Source organism: Sabethes cyaneus, chromosome 2 (genome assembly GCF_943734655.1).
Source record: "Sabethes cyaneus chromosome 2, idSabCyanKW18_F2, whole genome shotgun sequence".
NCBI lineage: Eukaryota > Metazoa > Arthropoda > Insecta > Diptera > Culicidae > Sabethes > Sabethes cyaneus.
Genome location: NC_071354.1, coordinates 5,701,966 through 5,720,466, shown reverse-complemented (window position 1 = coordinate 5,720,466; position 18,501 = coordinate 5,701,966). Strand labels below are relative to the sequence as shown.

Genomic DNA, 18,501 nt, shown 5'->3' with positions numbered 1-18,501 from the left:
ATGCTTCGTTCTCTCGGTTTGCAATTGCAAGCTTTCGATTACGCAACTCATACCGACGACGTTGGTATCGAGTGGCGTAAATGGCTGATGTCGTTTGAAACGATGGCACGAGCAAGCCGAATCAGCGACGACGAGTGGAAAAAGGATTTGTTGCTGCATTACGCCGGTCCTACCGTACAGCAGCTGTTCGATACGTTGCCAGATTTGCCGGGCGATGACATGCGTGGCCCATTGATAAATGTAAACAATTATACGCCGAACATGACATGCTACGAGGAGGCTGTTGCAAAGCTGAATGCATTTTTCCTTCCAAAAGAAAACTCAACATACGAACGACACTTACTACGGCAAATGTCACAGAAAGCTGGCGAAAGTATTGATGCATTTACAATTCGATTGCGTGTTCAAGCTGAGCGATGTGGCTTCGGCGATAAAGTTGAGGAAAACATAAAGGATCAAATTATCGAGAAATGTGAGTCAACCGTTCTACGTAGAGATCTACTCAAACTGGGTGATGCTGACCTGCAACAAGTTTTGGGAACATCGAAGATTTTCGAAACAGTTGCCGTTCAAGAAAAATCTTTCACCAGAGAACCTTCGAAGCCTGAAGCTAATGAAGTGAGCAGAATTGAAGTAAAATCATCCTATGGTAACAAAAATCGCTCTACGGAATCAGTGCGAGTGGAATGTCATCGATGTGGTTATTTTGGACACATGGCACGGGATGAAAAGTGCCCGGCGAAGGGAAAATCATGCAATAAGTGTAAGGGACGTGATCACTTCGCGAAAAAGTGCCGCAAACGGAAGCAACCGATGCCACCCGGTGCCAACGGTGAAGTTACCCCGAAGGCGGTTAACAGGGCAAGTGATAAGGCCAGACATCAAGGTTCCAGTATAATCAACCAAATTGTTGATACCGAGACGGAATATATATTCAACGTCACGACCACCGACAACGATGGCGAAATACAATGTGAAATAGGAGATGTCGTTGTTTCGGCGGTAATCGATTCAGGGTCGAAGTATAATCTGTTGAGCGAATCCATTTGGGAGCAGATGAAATCTAAAAAGGTAGTTGTTAGTAATCAAACGCTGAAGGTGTCCAAGATCTTTAAAGCTTATGGCGGACAGGAATTATTAGTCCTCGGCGCATTTACTGCAACCATCAAAGTGGGCGAACAAATCACATCGGCCGAATTTTATGTTGTAAGAGGAGGTGGGAAAATCTTGATAGGTCGCGATACAGCAACGGTTATGGGAATCTTGAAAATAGACACTGCGGTCAATGAAATTGACGCGAAAGACAAAGCTGGCCCTTTGGGAACCATTAAGGACGTAGTCATTGATATCCCCGTCAAGGCAGATATTGTACCAGTCATTCAGCCGTATCGACGCATTCCTGTGGCATTAGAAAAGCTGGTAGATAAAAAGCTTGATGAATTATTGAACCAAGGAGTTATCGAAAAGGTGAACGAACCTTCCAAATGGGTGTCTCCGGTTGTCGTCGTGCCCAAAGGAGACGACGTTCGCATATGCGTAGACATGCGGCGGGCTAATGAAGCGGTGGAAAGGGAGAATCATCCATTGCCGACGATTGAGGATTTTCTTCCGGACCTCGCGAAGGCAAAAGTCTTCTCAAGACTGGACGTAGAAAATGCTTTTCATCAGGTGGGCTAATAGCGATTACTTGACTCCAAATTGACAGTGTTGCTAAACCGAACAATTTGCAATTTTTTTTACGTTAGAGATACATAAATTTGGAATCATTCCTTGTTCACTAAACTTATGAAAGTTGTATTTTGACGTAGGACTACGTCTTACGGCAAGTTTTGAGATAGGGTGTCATTCCAAAAAATCGAAAAATGCGAGCGTCACGAAAAATGAAAGGGTTTGAGCGCTAATAACTCAGCGGTTTTCCGATCGATTTTCGATATTCTTACACCAATCGATCGGAAAATCTTCTAAGAATTGACTCAAATGAAGAAAAGTATGGATTCTTGATGTTGAACTATTGAAAAATTGAAAATAATGAACCTATGTTTTACCAGAATTCTCGCTTCGTGATTGGTTGGAAGATTCTATACGATGATCTAAACCTATACCAATTTGATATCTGTGCTTGGGAAGTAAGCCAAAACAAGTGACAAAGTTTCCTCATTTCAACAAGATTTCTTAACACCGCGGTTCAACCTAGACCATTTTGATGTCCTTGCTTGGGAAGTACGGCAGAGAGAGTGACAAAGCCCCCTCGTGCCAACAAATTTCTTACGAACGCGATTAAACCTAGTCCAATTTGATGTCTGTGTTAGGGAAGTGTGCCAGAAAAAATGACACAAGTTCGCTGTCCCAATAGATCGCAAATTCTTTACTGCGAGACAATTAAACCTAGGCGATTTTGAAATCTGTGTTGGAAAAATGTGCTACAGCTGTGGTGTTCGGTTACAATATGACTCTGTATGAATACGCATGCTTGCCGTTTCATTAGAAGTGTAGTGAAAAGATGTGCTGTTGATAAAATACGATTGAATTTGTGAAATCACTTCAACGTGGGAAACCATGGATAATTAAAACAATCTTTAATTTCAGTAAGGTAGCAGGAAAGCAATAGTTTGTGGTCTTGATTTTGTTAAATTGTTTTCAAACGCACAATCTTTTGAGAATTGAACGTATGCAATGTTACTACTTTGATAAATGTTACATACAACGCATGTATAGCATGTATATATGTTACATATAGCATGTATACATGAAGAATCGAATGATTACAAGCATGAATACATGCTACTATCACTATACAAAGAGACTTACGTAGTCCTGCGTCACCTATATATGCGGTCGTGTCTTGTACACAACCCCTCTGATTTTTTTTTTGACATTTTAACCCAATTACTGGAATTCAGAGATATGATTAACTGTCAATTTGGGACGAATTTTTAATAAAGAACCTTGAAGTTTAGATGCATTGAGTTTTATTTTTAGGTGAAAATTTCCCAGAGATCCAGAGAAATAACAACGTTTATCACACGCAGAGGCTTATACAGGTATACTCGCCTAATGTTTGGCATCAGTTGCGCTCCCGAGCTATTCCAGAAAATTATAGAACAAGTCTTGAGTGGTTGCGAGGGTTGCGTAAACTTCATCGACGATATAATTGTTTACGGATCTGATAGACAAGAACACGATATACGTTTGGAAAAGGTATGTCGCAAACTACGAGAGATGAATGTTAAGCTCAACGATGCCAAATGCTTGTACGGAGTATCTGAGTTGAAGTTTTTAGGGCATATTTTGTCTTCAAATGGAATTAGACCCGCCACAGATAAATTGGAATCAATCCGTAACTTTCGCGAGCCTTGTTCGAAAGAAGAAATTCGAAGCTTCTTGGGCTTAGTCAATTATGTCGGCAAGTTTATACCGAATTTAGCGACCCTGACCGATCCGCTTCGCCAATTGACTAAGCAACAGAAGTTTGTTTGGAACCGGGAACATCAGAAAGCTTTTGATGATCTGAAACTTTCCATGGTAAATCCTACAACTTTAGGTTACTTCGACGTTGATGATCGTACTCAACTGATCGCTGACGCAAGCCCTATTGGTCTTGGCGCCGTCCTTATACAGATTAACAGCCGAGGCCCAAGAATTATCTCATACGCCAGCCGAAGTTTGACAGACGTTGAAAAGCGATATGCTCAAATAGAAAAAGAAGCCCTCGCATTAGTCTGGGCCGTTGAGCGGTTTCATTTCTATTTATATGGTCGTTCATTTGAATTGATCACTGACCATAAACCATTGGAAACAATCTTCGGACCACGATCGAAACCCTGTGCGAGGATTGAGAGATGGGTGGTCCGGTTGCAAGCGTATAAAGTAACAGTCATTTATCGGCCAGGCAAATCCAACATAGCAGACCCTCTATCAAGGTTGGCAGTGACATCTAAAGTGGACGGTAAGGCTTTGGATGAATATACGGAACATTACGTACATTGGGTGGCTTTAAATGCTGCTCCAGTCGCTCTGAAAATGATAGATATTGAGCAAGAGTCGGAAATGGATACCTCAATCGGAGCCGTCAGAACTGCTTTGCAAGATGGCGTATGGAGTGACGATGCAGCTCCATACAAACTGTTTGAGACTGAACTATGCTTCGCTGGAAAAATTTTATTGCGCGGAACACGAATGGTCATACCGCAGAGTTTGAGAAGGCGAACACTTGACCTGGCGCATGAAGGTCATCCGGGCATCTCATTAATGAAGCAGCGACTGCGAGCAAAGGTATGGTGGCCAAAACTAGATGCACAGGTTGAAGCATACGTCAAAAACTGCCGAGGGTGTATTCTAGTAGCGACCCCTGCTGCTCCTGAACCGATGAAGCGTAGAGAGCTTCCATCTGCGCCCTGGCAGCATTTGGCAATCGATTATCTGGGCCCACTGCCATCTGGTCATTATTTGTTGGTGGTGGTTGATTACTTCAGCCGTTATATTGAAATTGAGGTCATGAAGAAAACAGATTCTGCTGAGACCATCAAGCGATTGGATCCCATGTTTGCTCGTTTCGGTAATCCATTTTCCATCACAGCTGACAACGGTCGACAATTTATCAGCGAGGAGTTTAAAGATTACTGCGTTTCAAAGGACATCAAGTTAATACATACAACCCCTTATTGGCCACAACAAAACGGCGAAGTGGAGCGGCAAAATCGATCCATTTTGAAGAGGCTTACGATTAGCCAGGCAACCAATGCAGATTGGGAAGAGGAACTGATTAAGTATTTACTGATGTATCGGTCCACTCCACACTCAACAACGGGAAAAACGCCATCGGAGATGCTTCTGGGTTACAATATCCGTGACAAGGTTCCATCGATCCATCAACCGAAGGAAATTGATGAGGAAGTTGCTGATAGGGATAAAGAAAAAAAAGATAAGGGTAAAACGTACGCCGATAAGCGGCGTAATGCCAGACCAAATAACATTGTTGAAGGAGATGCAGTACTGGTAAAAAGGATGACGAAGGCTAACAAGTTGTCATCGAACTTTGATCCTGAGGTATTTAAAGTGATTAAAAGGAAAGGCGGAGATGTCGTGGTGGCTTCAGAAGAATCTGGAGTTGAATATCGCAGGCATGTTTCTCATTTACAGCGCATCAACGTTGATAATGAAACCTCAATCATCAATCCGGATACGAACCAGTCATCATCATCACCTTCGCCGATAACATCAGGTAACAGCAGCGAAAAACGGACAAGAGACCCTTCAACAAGTTCTGAGCCAAGAAATAAGAGGACAACACGACAGCCAGCATATTTGCAGGATTATATTCACCATGTTTAATTGTTGTATTTACAAATCAGTAATCTAAAACAAGAAAAAAAATAAATCAAAAAAAAAAAAATGAAACGAGAAAAGTGATGTAGTATAGTAGTAAACCTATGTAGCTGTGATGTCTTGTGGTTTACATGTGTAAGTGGATAACTGAGATAAAAGAGAGTGCACGCAGTAGGGGCAGAAGTTATTTAGACAGCAACGGGTAAGGACGCTTGATTCCCTCTCCAACGGACCTCGATACTACATGATGAGAAACTCTTCATCTTGCAACAGCCGCACAATGTCCAAAATGATCGGCTGTGGGCGCCGACGTCGGCCAGCATCCCCCCGTCCCACATAGACATCCCGCGGTTCCAGAGCGTCGCGTCGGTGATGATTTGGAGGGCCGAATCCAAGCGTGGGTAGTTTCGACTGGTGTTTATCGAGAAAAACGTAAAAATCAACGCCGCGTACCACAAGACCGAGGTTCTGGAGCCCACACGGCGAATACCGTCCAAGCGGGTGGTGTCGGGAGAATTTGACTGATTTTCTCGATAAGGTTTGGGGCCTCCCAGCTCCCCGGATCTTAATCCCCTGAACCTTCATGTATAGGCGTACATGCTAGCCAAGCCGAGCGAACATAAAGTGAGCACTATGGACCAATTTAAGAAGCTCATTTCCAAAATCTGAGACGAGTTGCTGATGGACCAGGTGCGTGCCGCGTGTGATTCTTTTGAGAAACGTCTCAAGCTCGCCATAAAGTACAAAGGGGGGTGCTTCTACCAAATATGTCGTAAAGGTTCTCAATAAAAATTAACTCTTCAATAAAAATTAACTCAGAAAAAAATATCTTGTATTTTCATTTTTTTTAAACACATTTTTAAAGTGTATTCGAACTTATTGAACACCCTGTATAGTCTGAAGTCTGCCGTCACCTTCTTCGAGCTCTGAATCCCCTAACTTCTCGAAAGAAGGCAGCGCCTCGTCCAGTATTGGCGCGTAAATCTCGGCAGATTGTGGATTATCTAACTGCGGTTTTATGAAATTGGTCATGAAAACCGCTATACGAACGTAATAAAACTTGGAATTGTTACTTGGGTAAAACCGCTAATAAAATTATGAGCTCCACCAGAACTTTCTGATGACCGCTATAAAACTGCTTTCTGACCAAGTGGCCCATTCCTCAGAATGTTTTCATAACCGCTATAAGAATCAGGTTATAAACTCAAGTAGTCGTATCACGCTCTGCTAAAAGCAGCAGTAAAACCGATTAAGCTTTCGCTGCTTGACAGCCATCGCCATAATTTAAAAAAGCTTTTCGCTTTTCTAGCAAACGCCCGATAAGTTCGCTAGCTTTGTCAACTTGAAAATATATCCGTGAGCAGAAAAGTTTTAGTTTTACTGACAGATCATTCTGAATGATTTGGATTATAGCGATTAGAATAAAATATCCCATAGAATATTTATTAAATTATAAGCAATTTCTTTGGTTTGCACTATGTGCGCATTTAATTTCATCGTGCATTTTGATATGATAGGTCGATAAAACCAGCGCGCCGCTGAAATTGTGCAATTTTCGAAACTGGTTGTTTTAACAAATTGAAAATATTCAGTTAGTCAATCTCAATTTCTAGCAAAATCATTTTAGTTACTTCCTCTGACAGGAATACCGACTGATAATAACCTTCTTTCTGCAAAATACTTTGCTTTGATGAATTTTTGTTTGCGAGCTAAACAAAATACTAGAATATGGCAATATGGCTTCCTATAAAAAATAATTTTGGTGTTGAACTTTGGTATTCTTCATAATAGCTGCAAAAAAACTGTTTAGTTAGGGCACAGACAAACAGACGAGACACTCGCGTTAATTCCATCGTCCAATCAAAAACCACTCATTTTTCAAAAAAAGATGTTTCGCAACATGACCACCTGCGGCGCGCGAGTGTTACTTCGAGTTTTCAGTATAAAACCATACAAATGTAAAAGCCCTGCAGCATAAAACCCTACAAATGCAGGCTACTCCGCGACATACGCATATAACAGAGGCTGCTAGTGTGCAACCAAAATGTGTAGGATGATGGTTTTAAAAGGATTTTCTTCTATGTGTCATGTCAGTTCGTCAGTGGTTAGGGTGTTACCGTTTCAATAGCTTTATAAAACTAACAGATTTATTGCGGTTTGACAAGTAACCGCGATAAGATCAATTTTGATTGGTGCGCCATTTTGTATTGCCACGCCACACTTATGGTAGGTTTATAAAAGATGTGGTGCAGCCAACAAGTTTTAACATGGTAATATAAGCAACCACAATACATTTGCTTCATTAGCAGTTTTACTGTGGTTTTCTAGCTAGTTATAAGTGTGTTTGGACTTGTATCCTCTTGGTATTGCGCAATACCACAATAAATCCAGAGGTAATGATTAATACCGCAATAAAACCATTATAAAATTCAAGTAAAACCAAGTGGATTTAGAATTGTTACTTGGGTGCCTTACTAGTGCCACGCAATCGAGTCTTGTGATGGGGCTAACGTCTTAGGTGCCGAAAGAACACCAGTGCCTCCTTCCCAATTGGTATACGACCAGCTGGTACCACGAGAAGATAGGGATAGGAGTTGCTGGATAAGGGGCTAGCCGTTCAGTAACCATACCACACCACAGAGCGTTTCCTTTTGGTTTGGAGGTACCCTGTTTCTGCAGACAATTTGCAGCAAAATGTCTTGTTTTTTTTTTTGCTTCGCACTTCTGTGCTTTCGGTTGTCGTGGTTTTCGCTTGGTGTAGAGCTCTTTCCGCACTAGAGGCCTTCAACGGCCACTTCACATCTTGAGAAATTTTTGCTTTTACAACGTTCGCTGTCAGTTCCATTTCGGATGTTGGAAATCCCATGATCATGGGATTGTATAGTATTCGCGGTGTCCTATCAGTAAAGAAGTGGTGGTGTAATTAAAAATACGTCTGTAGTGAACTAAGTGTGACTTGGAATGAATTTATTTTCCAACTATTTACAGGGTGTCAACAACTTCCGGTTGCTAATGCTAAACAACCACACCACATCAGATATCCGGTATTCATCTACCCCAGAAACCCATACGCTTTGCTGCAGGGATGGTTTGATCACTTTGACTCAATTTTGATTCATTTGACAGTACCGTCTCAGCCGAGCCAAATATACCAGTGTTATATATAGGACATTTGTAGAACTAGTCCTAATCAACAATTTTTCTGAACAAAGTTTTGCTGTATCGTTTGTAGTTATGGTGCTACAACGCTTGTAACTCATAAGTGACTAAATGAACGTTCATTTAGTCACTAATAAGATACTAGCATTGTAGTGCAGTAACTACAAAAGATACAGCAAAACTTTTTCAGCAAAATTATAGATAATAACCTGTTCTACTAATGTCCCTATAAATTTGTCATATTTGGCCCCGTTAAGCCGGTACCGTCAAATGAATCAAAATTGAGTCAAAGTGACCGAACCATCCCTGCTTTGCTGTCCTATACTTCATTCGTTGATGCTTTGAAACGTGTACATATACATTGCAACTAAAATCTTGAAGATTGCTTATATTATGCTATGCATTCTGTGGAGTATAGTTACTATATATATATAGTTCGGCGGATAGAAAATCGGGAGCCAAATAAAAGTCAAAAGCGGAGCCAAAAGCTTTTCAAAATCCAAAATGCAGGAGTAATGGTAAAAAAATACACTTTATTTTCATAGAACTAGTCATTTTCAACACCCGCCAGTGATTATTTTTCGTAAAAACCTGCACATTTCACCATAATTTCAAATTTAATTTCATAAATCAGGGATGCCAATTCGTCTGGTTTTCTATCCGCCGAACTATATATATAGTAACTATACTGTGGAGGTTCATGGCAAAGTATGTGTCTGGGATACGATATTTATATATTTTTGAATAGAATTAAGTGTAAATTCGATTATCTGGACAATTTTAAGCAAAGTGAATAGAAATTGGAATTGTGTGATTACATTTAAACTGACCAGAATGACGATTCTTAGCATACTACTGATATTTGTAAGCGCTAAGTACAATAATTGGCTTAGCGTTTTCAAAAAACCAGCCCTCCGTCCAGATTAGAACTCCGTTGAACATATTTGCGATCATTTTAAAGATTAGTTTCTTAGATCCCAATGACCCAATACGATGCAGATGTGTCTCGAATCAACAGTGGTCGACTGAAGTTTTTTTTATCGGTTTGACATAAGTCGAGACATTATACAAATAAAATCACGATTTACATCAAAATCTTTGAACCATGGTCGATTATTTGGGAAAAATAGAGTGTAACCCTCTTCCTAGTTCCCCATTGTTCCAGGAGTTTTGCCAATGTCTTCTGACGTATAAAGAAGCAACATATTCATTGAAGGCAATAGGTCTTTCATATTGTGCGCAATTTAGTCTATGGATCAGTGACTCATTGCCAGTAATAATTACTGTTATATATTTGTTTGTAAATTTGTTCAATCATTGAATCCATACAAAGATAATATGAACACAGTTTTCAGTTAAAGAATATTTAAGCTTTGATCATCGGATAAAAGAGCGGTTTATTCTCACTGTTTAAAAAGTGAATACGAAATTAAACAATGAATCGAATATGAATATCCAATGAAACGATTTTCACGGACGCTGTTTGTTGTTCTTATTAGGACAGGAGTCCGACCAAATATTCATTCATTTTTTCACACATTTTCACTTTAAGTTGATATTTCAGTAAAACGATAACATTGATTCCTGCCTATATTGATATGTAAAAAATCATCGGTTTCTAGAAATTCTATTTCCTCAAATCAGTTTTAAAGGTATGTAAGCATATAATGTTTTAGAAGCCGGTTAAATTCCAATTAATACCGTTGAAGACTGGAGTTCGACCAGATTTTTGGCTCGTTTTTGTTTTACAAAAGAAACAAAATCAAACTTGTCCGATTGTGAATTGAACCTAAAGTTTTACGATGTCATCGCCACTTTGAGGGCTTTTCCTCTAGCTAAAATAAATAAAAATAAAACGTTAATCTTGTTGATTGCACTTTTATCGTTTAAAAATATGCCGTTTTCCCGGAAAATGACATTCGTATACCAACGAGCGACGTTCGATAGCGCAAAATCGATCGCTCTCATTTTACTTTTTGTCGTTTGTTGTTTTTCGGTATGTCGTCACATCCGGTGGTAAAATCGATCATTAGCGTGTAAAACATAGGTAAAATGCGGTAAGATGTAAAATCGGTATATTTCTTACACTCTTAAATAAGTTTGTCTATAAACAGGTGGGATTCATCCGATTCATTCATCAGCATGTTAGCTGAAGCCGCCTCCGCCTCCGATAGACCTTCCCATTTATGTGTGTGTTTGTGCTTGAAAATGAGGCAAATTCGCGTTGACGGCATTAAACGATCTCTTGCACACTCATAGAAATTCCCGTATGTACGTGTGGGTGAAAATCTGCCAAAATGTTTCGGTCTCTTGCGCTCTTTCAGAAATTTCTATTCCGCTTCACCCCTACAGTAAACTTTTGGAGGTGGCAGCAGCTTACGTTCGTCAACGCGAATAGGCATCAGTTCTTCCCCAAAATGAAGCAAATATCATGTATATACACGCGTATTTCGTGTTCGCTAGTGTGGGTGCTTGACAGAGGTGGGCACCGCTAATCGAAATTTTAGCTTCGCTAACAGCTAAACCGCTAATTCAAAACGTTAGCTTTGATAACCGCTAACCGCTAAATTAACCAAAAATGTAGCGGAAGCTAACGCTAACCGCTAAATTGGTCAGAAATCAATTCAAATTTAGCAATATTTTGGAACCGATTTTGGAAAATTTTGTAAACGATTTTTTCAAACATTATATTTTCTGGATCGCCATAAAACATTACATTTTCGTTAAAAAATATTTGCTCTACTACATGCTTGGTTCCTGAGATATGAATTATCAAAGTAGTACAGGAATTCCCCAAATGAGACAATGGTTGGTGCAGTACGCCCACCGCGATTTCTCAGTGATCTATCGATCAACATAACTGACTTTTGTTATATTGTTAGAGCCCGTTATATGCTTGTTAACTATCAAACACCAACTAAGTTGATTACGATGAAACTGGGAAAATGCAGTGGGCGTGTAGCTCCACTCACCGCCTTATTCTGCTTATGAATATTTTAGGAATTTTTTGGTCATCACTCAGAAATAAAAAAATAACACTATCGTGAAATTTTAATCCCTAACAATCACACATTTGTCGGTATGTGAAACAAGAAAAAATATTTTGGAAATTTTCCATAAGGTAGTGCATAGTTTTCTAAGCTTGCTTTTGAATTTTTCGCTTCATGGTAAATTTTGTGAAAAACTGTGTTCCAGATAACAATTCTGCTTGATTCTTGAGAAAACTTTGTTACATTTTTATAATATTTTTTCAATGATGCTTGGCTTAAAACTTATGAATTTTTGAAGTAATATATGTGATGTAAGTGAAGTGAATAAATCGAACAATTTCTCTTGATGTACGAAAATTGATGGACAAGACACAAACACGTATCACTCTTACAACAAGCTCTTGATGTTTTCTGAGAATATAGGTGATCTCGAAATTTTTAAATATTGATTTAGTTATTAATTATGCTCGCTACGCTATTAACTATGCTTTCGATTCAGATCTGTGCGATTGATAGATAATAGCTAAGTAGTTGAATTAAAAGATAATTTTCATATTTCTCAACAATTTTCCTCTTGCTAAAAAAAGTTAGCGGTTTATTTAGCGGCAGATAAATTTAGCGGAAGCTAACAAAAACGCTAACGGTTTTAAAAATTAGCGAAAACGCTAACCGCTAAACAAAATGTTAGCTGAGCTAATTAGCGGATTAGCGGAATTGTGCCCACCTCTGGTGCTTGAGTTGTCAGAAAGCTCTATAGAGGTGGTAATAGAGGTTGACAACAAGTTTTGAAGCGAAGTTTTTACGGTGCAGGGAGCACCGCTTATATTTGAAGATAGAATTGACAAAAGGGTGAATGTCGCAAGCGTAAACAAACCGAGTGAGGGTTAATTTGCTTATGCTGGTCCAGCAAAAAATAACTCTCACTCGTTTTGGTTACATTTGCGACATTCGCCCTTTTGTTAATTCTATCTAGATTTGATGCTGTGCAGTATACACTCAAAATAATTTTCACGTCGAAATTACGGGAAAAGTTATGTGATATCTTCCATCCATCTTTTCCTGTACTAATTACGTGAATTCCATCACGTAGTTTGCATTAGTATGCGTGCATTTACGTGGACATCAGATAGATGTTATTGTATTTTCAAATAATGTTCAACTGAAAGTCACGTAACTCCCTGTGGAGAAATTTACGAGCCAGAAAGCTCAAACGGCTTCAAGAAAAATGTATGAAAATGACCTTCGTGCCAGGGATGTGATCGACGCACGATTTGTTGTTACTGTTGGTAGATTTTGCATGCTTGTTTTTGTTTTCTCCCAAGTCCCCGGTAAAAAAACGAGGCGAATATTGGTAAAGGTGTATGCATATTGTTTAATGCAATGCGTTTGGCAAACTATTTCTGGAGGGAGCCACCGGCAGATTTTACACACAAAAAATCTATTGCTTTCTTCGAGCCTGTTAATCTGTTCTCTGTGAAAAACGATAAGTTTTTGTAGCCTTTTGCACTAGGTTTAGCAAGCTCTATATTATTTATGAAGTTATTGCTCTTTGCATTGAAAGTTGGATTTTGAACACACTTGTCCAGTCACACATTTTGTAGGTGAGAAAAGTTGCCAAAATTTCGTGGGAAAAAAACGATGAATCTTGGTTGATTTCTATTTAAATTCTAATGCTTACGTAGAGTTGTTATCGACGCAAAGAATAATATAAAAATAGTTTCTAAATACATAATTCCACGCATAATTCATAACTTGAATAAATATGCAGCATATATGAAATAAATGAAAAATTAAATACTATTTGCTTTCCCTACAACTGGTACTGGCGCCACTGCTAAATCAAATGTCAGCTCAGATGGGAGAGTTGTAATGATGGGAAATGTCGGTCAAAATCTATAACGATTATTGATAAAGTTTTGTTATCGTTAATAATTAATAACGATAATATGGCAATATAAGCAAAAATACGTAAGAAATAGAACAAAAATGTTAAAATAATAACAAATCAAGAAGAAGATTTCACTTTAAACCCTCCAATTTTCGATATTCTTCCATGACGATAAAGTTTGATGGTATTATCGATATAAGATTACTAGCGATATTATCAGTAGCACACGTTTTGAAGGTTGCACTTAATAACTGTGCAGTGCATTCAACATATCCCCACTCCCTGCTGTGTTATGTAATATTTGAACGGCACCTTACGGGGAACGGCAACCTTTGTACTTTGCCCTTCGTCGAAATAATTCTCATTAATCGTTTAAATTTAAATCCCCGAAAATAATTTATTTCCGATAAAATATACATAAAATTTTGTGGTAGAAACTACAGACGATATATAGAGTACAGACGCACAAAGAGCGTGGCATAAAACACCAATCGAACCGTCAAATCGAGGCTCCAAATGACACATTCCAGTGTTACGGGACACAATCAGCACGCATTGTTACCGTGTGAATCGCCTCCTGTTTCACCAATTTTTTGGCAAATACCTTGTAAAATAGCTGTATAAAGAATACTTTATCTTCCACTAGAATATCAGGGATTTAATGAAACAAGAACCGATCTGCATAGTAGGGATAGTGTCCCGTAACGCTGGAAATGAGCAAAGTAAACAACCTTGAGTTTCGTATTATGGAGAGGGAAAACTACTCAGGTAACCAATAAACATAACTAATGCCATTTATAAGCAAGTCAATAAGCATTTAAGTCACCTTAATTGCTATTTAAATGCTACTTTGGCAAAATATGCGGCTACTTTACTGCTAAAGCGGGGTACGCTGCTGAAAAGTAATGGGTAAAAAGATAGGACAAGAAATGCTCAAGAAACCGATTTCGTTTACGATTTCTTAAGCAGTACGCACTTCATAAGAAATATTATTTCACGTTCAGATGGCGCAGTTTTACATGCAGGTGAATTAAAACGTCACTTTTCCGTACGGAATAATATCCGGCGCAATTATTACCACAAGAAAAAATGACAGAAAAATGACTCTTAGAACGCTGTCAATGCTTGTTACCAGCTGATTATCAACAACCACACTACCACAAGATTTAAAATAGAATTTGGCATTCCAATTTACAACAGCTACGCAATCAAAAAGCTAATATACAGCAACGTGCTGTATAAAATGCCAGATATGCTAATAAGCGATTGATTTACAGCAAAGTTTCGTTAATTGGTGGTTCGTTAATTGGGCGGTTCGTTAATTGGGTGTTCGCTAATTGGGCTATATGACAACTTGAATGTCAAAATTGTATGGAATTTTCGAGTTTAGAAATTTCTAACAACTGTCAGTCGGCCCAATTAGCGAATCAGCTGGAGTGCAATCGTGGCCCAATTAACGAATTCAGGCTGTACTGCTTATGGTAATGCTTATTGGTTAGCTGGATAAGTTTTGTAATCTACCTTAAATGTTAAAACATAAACTGATGATTTACTAACAACATAAAAATCCAATTGGTTTGTTCAATTGGCAAACTATGCGTCGTAATTCGCAAAGTTTCACGGAACATCTCGCGATTCACGCAACTTACTGCTGCTTATAGGAAAATTGATTCAATGCTAACTGGTTGCCAAAACTATTTAAATAAAATAAACAAAAGAAAGTGTTGCGGAATTAGACAGTTTTTCGCTCTGCGCGTCTGTACTTTATCTACCGTCTGTAGTAGAAACAATGCGCTTACAATGATATTTATCGTGATCGTGAACATATATTGAGCTTGCTGACGTTTACCGTACGCACCACCTCCACGACATCGCTATCTTGGTCAATGGCGTCGCATTGATTTTCTATGAAGTGATTTCTCGCCCAGTATTTTTGACGTTTCAGATTCAGTCACGGAAAAATGGCGACGTGCCGGGGGGTCGGTAAGCACACAACGACGCGCGATTTATTGTTGCTGTTATTAGATTTTACATAGATTTTACACTTTTTTTTTTGTTTTCCCCCAGTTATGCCTCGGTAAAAAAATTTTTGTAGCCCTGTAGCGGCTTAGCGAGCTCTATATGAAATTTAATGAAAATGAGAATTTTTATTTGCGAATTATTAGATTTTTTTTATTGAGCTTGCTGACGTTTATCGTACGCACACATCGACGCGCGATTTGTTGTTGCTGTTGTTAGATTTTACATTGATTTTACACGTTTGTTTTTGTTTTCCCCCAGTTATACCCCGGTAAAAAAAACATACGTTTGAGTGATAAACGATAAGTTTTTGTAGCCTTTTGCACTGGGCTTAGCAAGCTCAATTGTTACGATACTTAATAAACCGTCATTTTATGGTAAAATCTCTTAAAATTATAAAAGGTATGATGAAAAATCTTTTCTGTCAATAAAAATTATGATTTTAGCAGTATTTTGTATTCCAACCGTCACAGGAATTTTTAATTCGTGTCAAAAAATGAATTTGACTCCGACCGCTGTCACTCCATGGAAATGCACGCACACTAGAAACTCCGCTAAGCGGAGGTGAAATGGTGCTTCAAATCGATAACCACCGCTCGATTTCATTAGCCCCCTCGGTCAAACAATATATCGATTTCACCTCTGCTCGCTTGAAAAATTGAACGTTTCCGCCATCAAACTCTACACTTTGTGCGACGACGATTGCTGCGAAGAAAAGAAGAGTAGAAAAAACTAAATGCAGCAGCCTCGCAGAAGCTCGCATCGGGAAAGGAAAAACTTTAAAATTCTCGAAGTTGGATACGTTTTCTGGACGTTTTCAAACGCAAAATAATCGTGAAATATGTGCGTTTAATGGACAATAGTGTTTGTGCATCGATTATCTGTGCGAAAAGCGTAGAAAAGTCAAGTCCGGTTAAGCCTCAGTGGGAAGCAGCTATCTGGACAAAGTAGGAACCGTAAGTAGAATCTGTTTTCTTCCTTTTTGCGAAATTGATTTCTCGATAGCAAAGTGGAAAAGAAAGTCTCGCTGGTAGCTGCGGGCAGTAGTTTTATTTATTTTTGCGTTTTTTTTCCGCTATGATAAGCTACTAATTTTGGCGAGTCTCGAAGTCTCTAAGTAGTACATTCAGCTTTTTTTTCTTGTACGTATTTTGGGTGTACTCCGCCGCGATTATTTTACACCCGTGTTGGTGATGTGAAAAGCCATCAGCAATTTTTTCTCCATTCGTGGTGCGAGTGTTTGTGTTGTTTCATCCAAGTAACACTTGGAATAGAGCTAGAAAAAGCAGCGACAATAGAAAATTTTTGTTTTTTTGGTGAGTTTGGCTAAATTTCTGTATTTTTCTGGCTTGCAGTGAAACAGGAAAATTTGAACGCTTGGAAAAAGGTAAAGCCATGGCGATCAGAAAAGAATGCAAAGTGGAACGGGTTTGTCTGGTTTTACGATGAACGAAAAATAATGTAAAAAGACAACTAGTCGAAGAAAGAAGTGTGCAACGACTGTATGAGGAGGAATAGTGCGAAGGAAAAGTAAAAGAGTGGGGGGAAAGATCGAAGAAGGATTGTGTCACGAAACGATGGAATTTTCATCTCGCGTAAAGGCTCCCGTGGATTGCGAGCAAGTCTCCAACAAATCTGTGGTGACCCTGAAACCAAGATCATTGCAGCCAGGAACGGCTTGCCGAGCCATTTTTATTACGCAACAAAAACAAGAGGCTTATAAACGGGGTTCAAAATTTGCTAGTTTTTTCACGTACCATTTGCTGCATTCTCAGCCATTTCTGAGTCAGTTTTCGTGGCTACTGCCGTTGGAGAGTTTGCCGATTTTCATTGTGTCCGTGCAATGATCAGAAAAATGAAATGGAAGTGCCCGACAAGCAATAAACATTCCAGTTAATGCTGACAGTTTTCATAAATTTCTTGGGCTACTTCAAAACTGATGATACAGCGATCGCGGCGGACATTTTCTTTTGCAACAGATCGCTCATTTAGCAGTGCATAAAGGTAGGATATGGCATAATATTTGCAAATCTAATTGCTGTTATCGGGATTTTCGTCTTCGCGGACTTCTCTGTCTGGCCAACTGGGAAAACTTGGTGCTCCATCTCGCGGATCGCGATTTCGTGCTACGAACGAGTGAATGGTGTATGTGTGTGTGTGAAACATTTCGTTAAACACGCAGCAACTAGAGCTGGTTCCTGCACGCACACATCTGCTCGTATAGTTGAGTTGAGTGTGCAATGAGGAAAAAATATCAAGCCTGCTTCTGTGTGTGTTATTTTTATAATAAAACACCGAATTGAATTCATTTTTATCTTGTTACAATTTTTTGTCGCAACTCGCATCGTCGCAATTTTAAAAATAACGCCATCGTCCAATCTAAGATTCTACGGGTCTGCCTAATGATGAGGGAATTTTGCTGTGCTTGCTCATGATTCTTGCGTCCGGAAGTCATGCAATGGCAGTCGCATAACACAAAAGCAGCAATGGCGAAATAGAGCGTTTTTGCATCCATTTTATTTTTCCTCTAGTTTTTTCATGTTGGCCCACTGGGATAATGATCAAAACAACAGTGAAGAGTAAGAAGAACCAAGGAAAATTGATTTTGTCTGACTTCTCAACCCCCGCACTGCAGTCGGAAACATCAGAAAATGGTTTTTCTGATATGCGAGATAGATAGTCAACGAAGCAGCGGAAGAAATTGTTCTTAACATTAAGGGTTTCGTCGAGTAATGAGAGCACAGAAACTGGCTTGCTGAACGAACGATTATCGCAACTTTTACGTATTTTTATGCTTCGAGCGACGTCGCGACGTGTGTGCTTTCCGGCGCTGTAGTAGTGACGGGGGCGAGCGAGAATTGGAAAACAGATTGAATTGATTGAACTCTGCGCTCGAACAGTTCACTAATACCACTCTACTATTACCCGATCGAGATTTTCGTTCACAGTAGGCTCGACGTGTTGTGATTCGAGCCAAAAAATGGAAAACAGTAAATTTAAAGTTGGGGTTTTAACCATTTACCTATTTATTTATTATTATTATTAGTTCGTTGTGTAAATTATTCTTGAGATTAATTACGATCGAAATTTGTTAGTTTCTCAAGTAATTTGCAGCTATCG

At 39.1% G+C, this 18,501-nt stretch overlaps 3 protein-coding genes across 3 annotated transcripts in view; all 3 read left to right on the top strand.

The window, feature by feature from the left end:
• Positions 1 to 1,677, top strand: LOC128738972 (uncharacterized). The gene has a single exon (XM_053834498.1). The coding sequence runs from the start codon at positions 1 to 3 to the stop codon at positions 1,675 to 1,677; it is 1,677 nt and encodes a 558-aa protein (XP_053690473.1).
• Positions 1,678 to 3,054: 1,377 nt separating this feature from the next.
• LOC128738971 (uncharacterized protein K02A2.6-like) lies at positions 3,055 to 5,331 on the top strand. The gene has a single exon (XM_053834497.1). It carries the CDS (start codon positions 3,055 to 3,057, stop codon positions 5,329 to 5,331), a length of 2,277 nt encoding a protein of 758 aa, XP_053690472.1.
• Positions 5,332 to 16,182: 10,851 nt separating this feature from the next.
• Positions 16,183 to 18,501, top strand: part of LOC128734634 (uncharacterized) — a 45,791-nt gene continuing 43,472 nt past the window's right edge. Inside the window, exon 1 of the mRNA XM_053828920.1 lies at positions 16,183 to 16,337. The gene's annotated coding sequence lies outside the window, so the exon portion shown is untranslated. The remainder of the gene's footprint in view (positions 16,338 to 18,501) is intronic.

Excerpts from the sequence above, each read along its gene's own strand:
- LOC128738972 (XM_053834498.1), top strand. The coding sequence starts at position 1 with ATGCTTCGTTCTCTCGGTTTGCAATTGCAAGCTTTCGATTACGCAACT.
- LOC128738971 (XM_053834497.1), top strand. The coding sequence starts at position 3,055 with ATGTTTGGCATCAGTTGCGCTCCCGAGCTATTCCAGAAAATTATAGAA.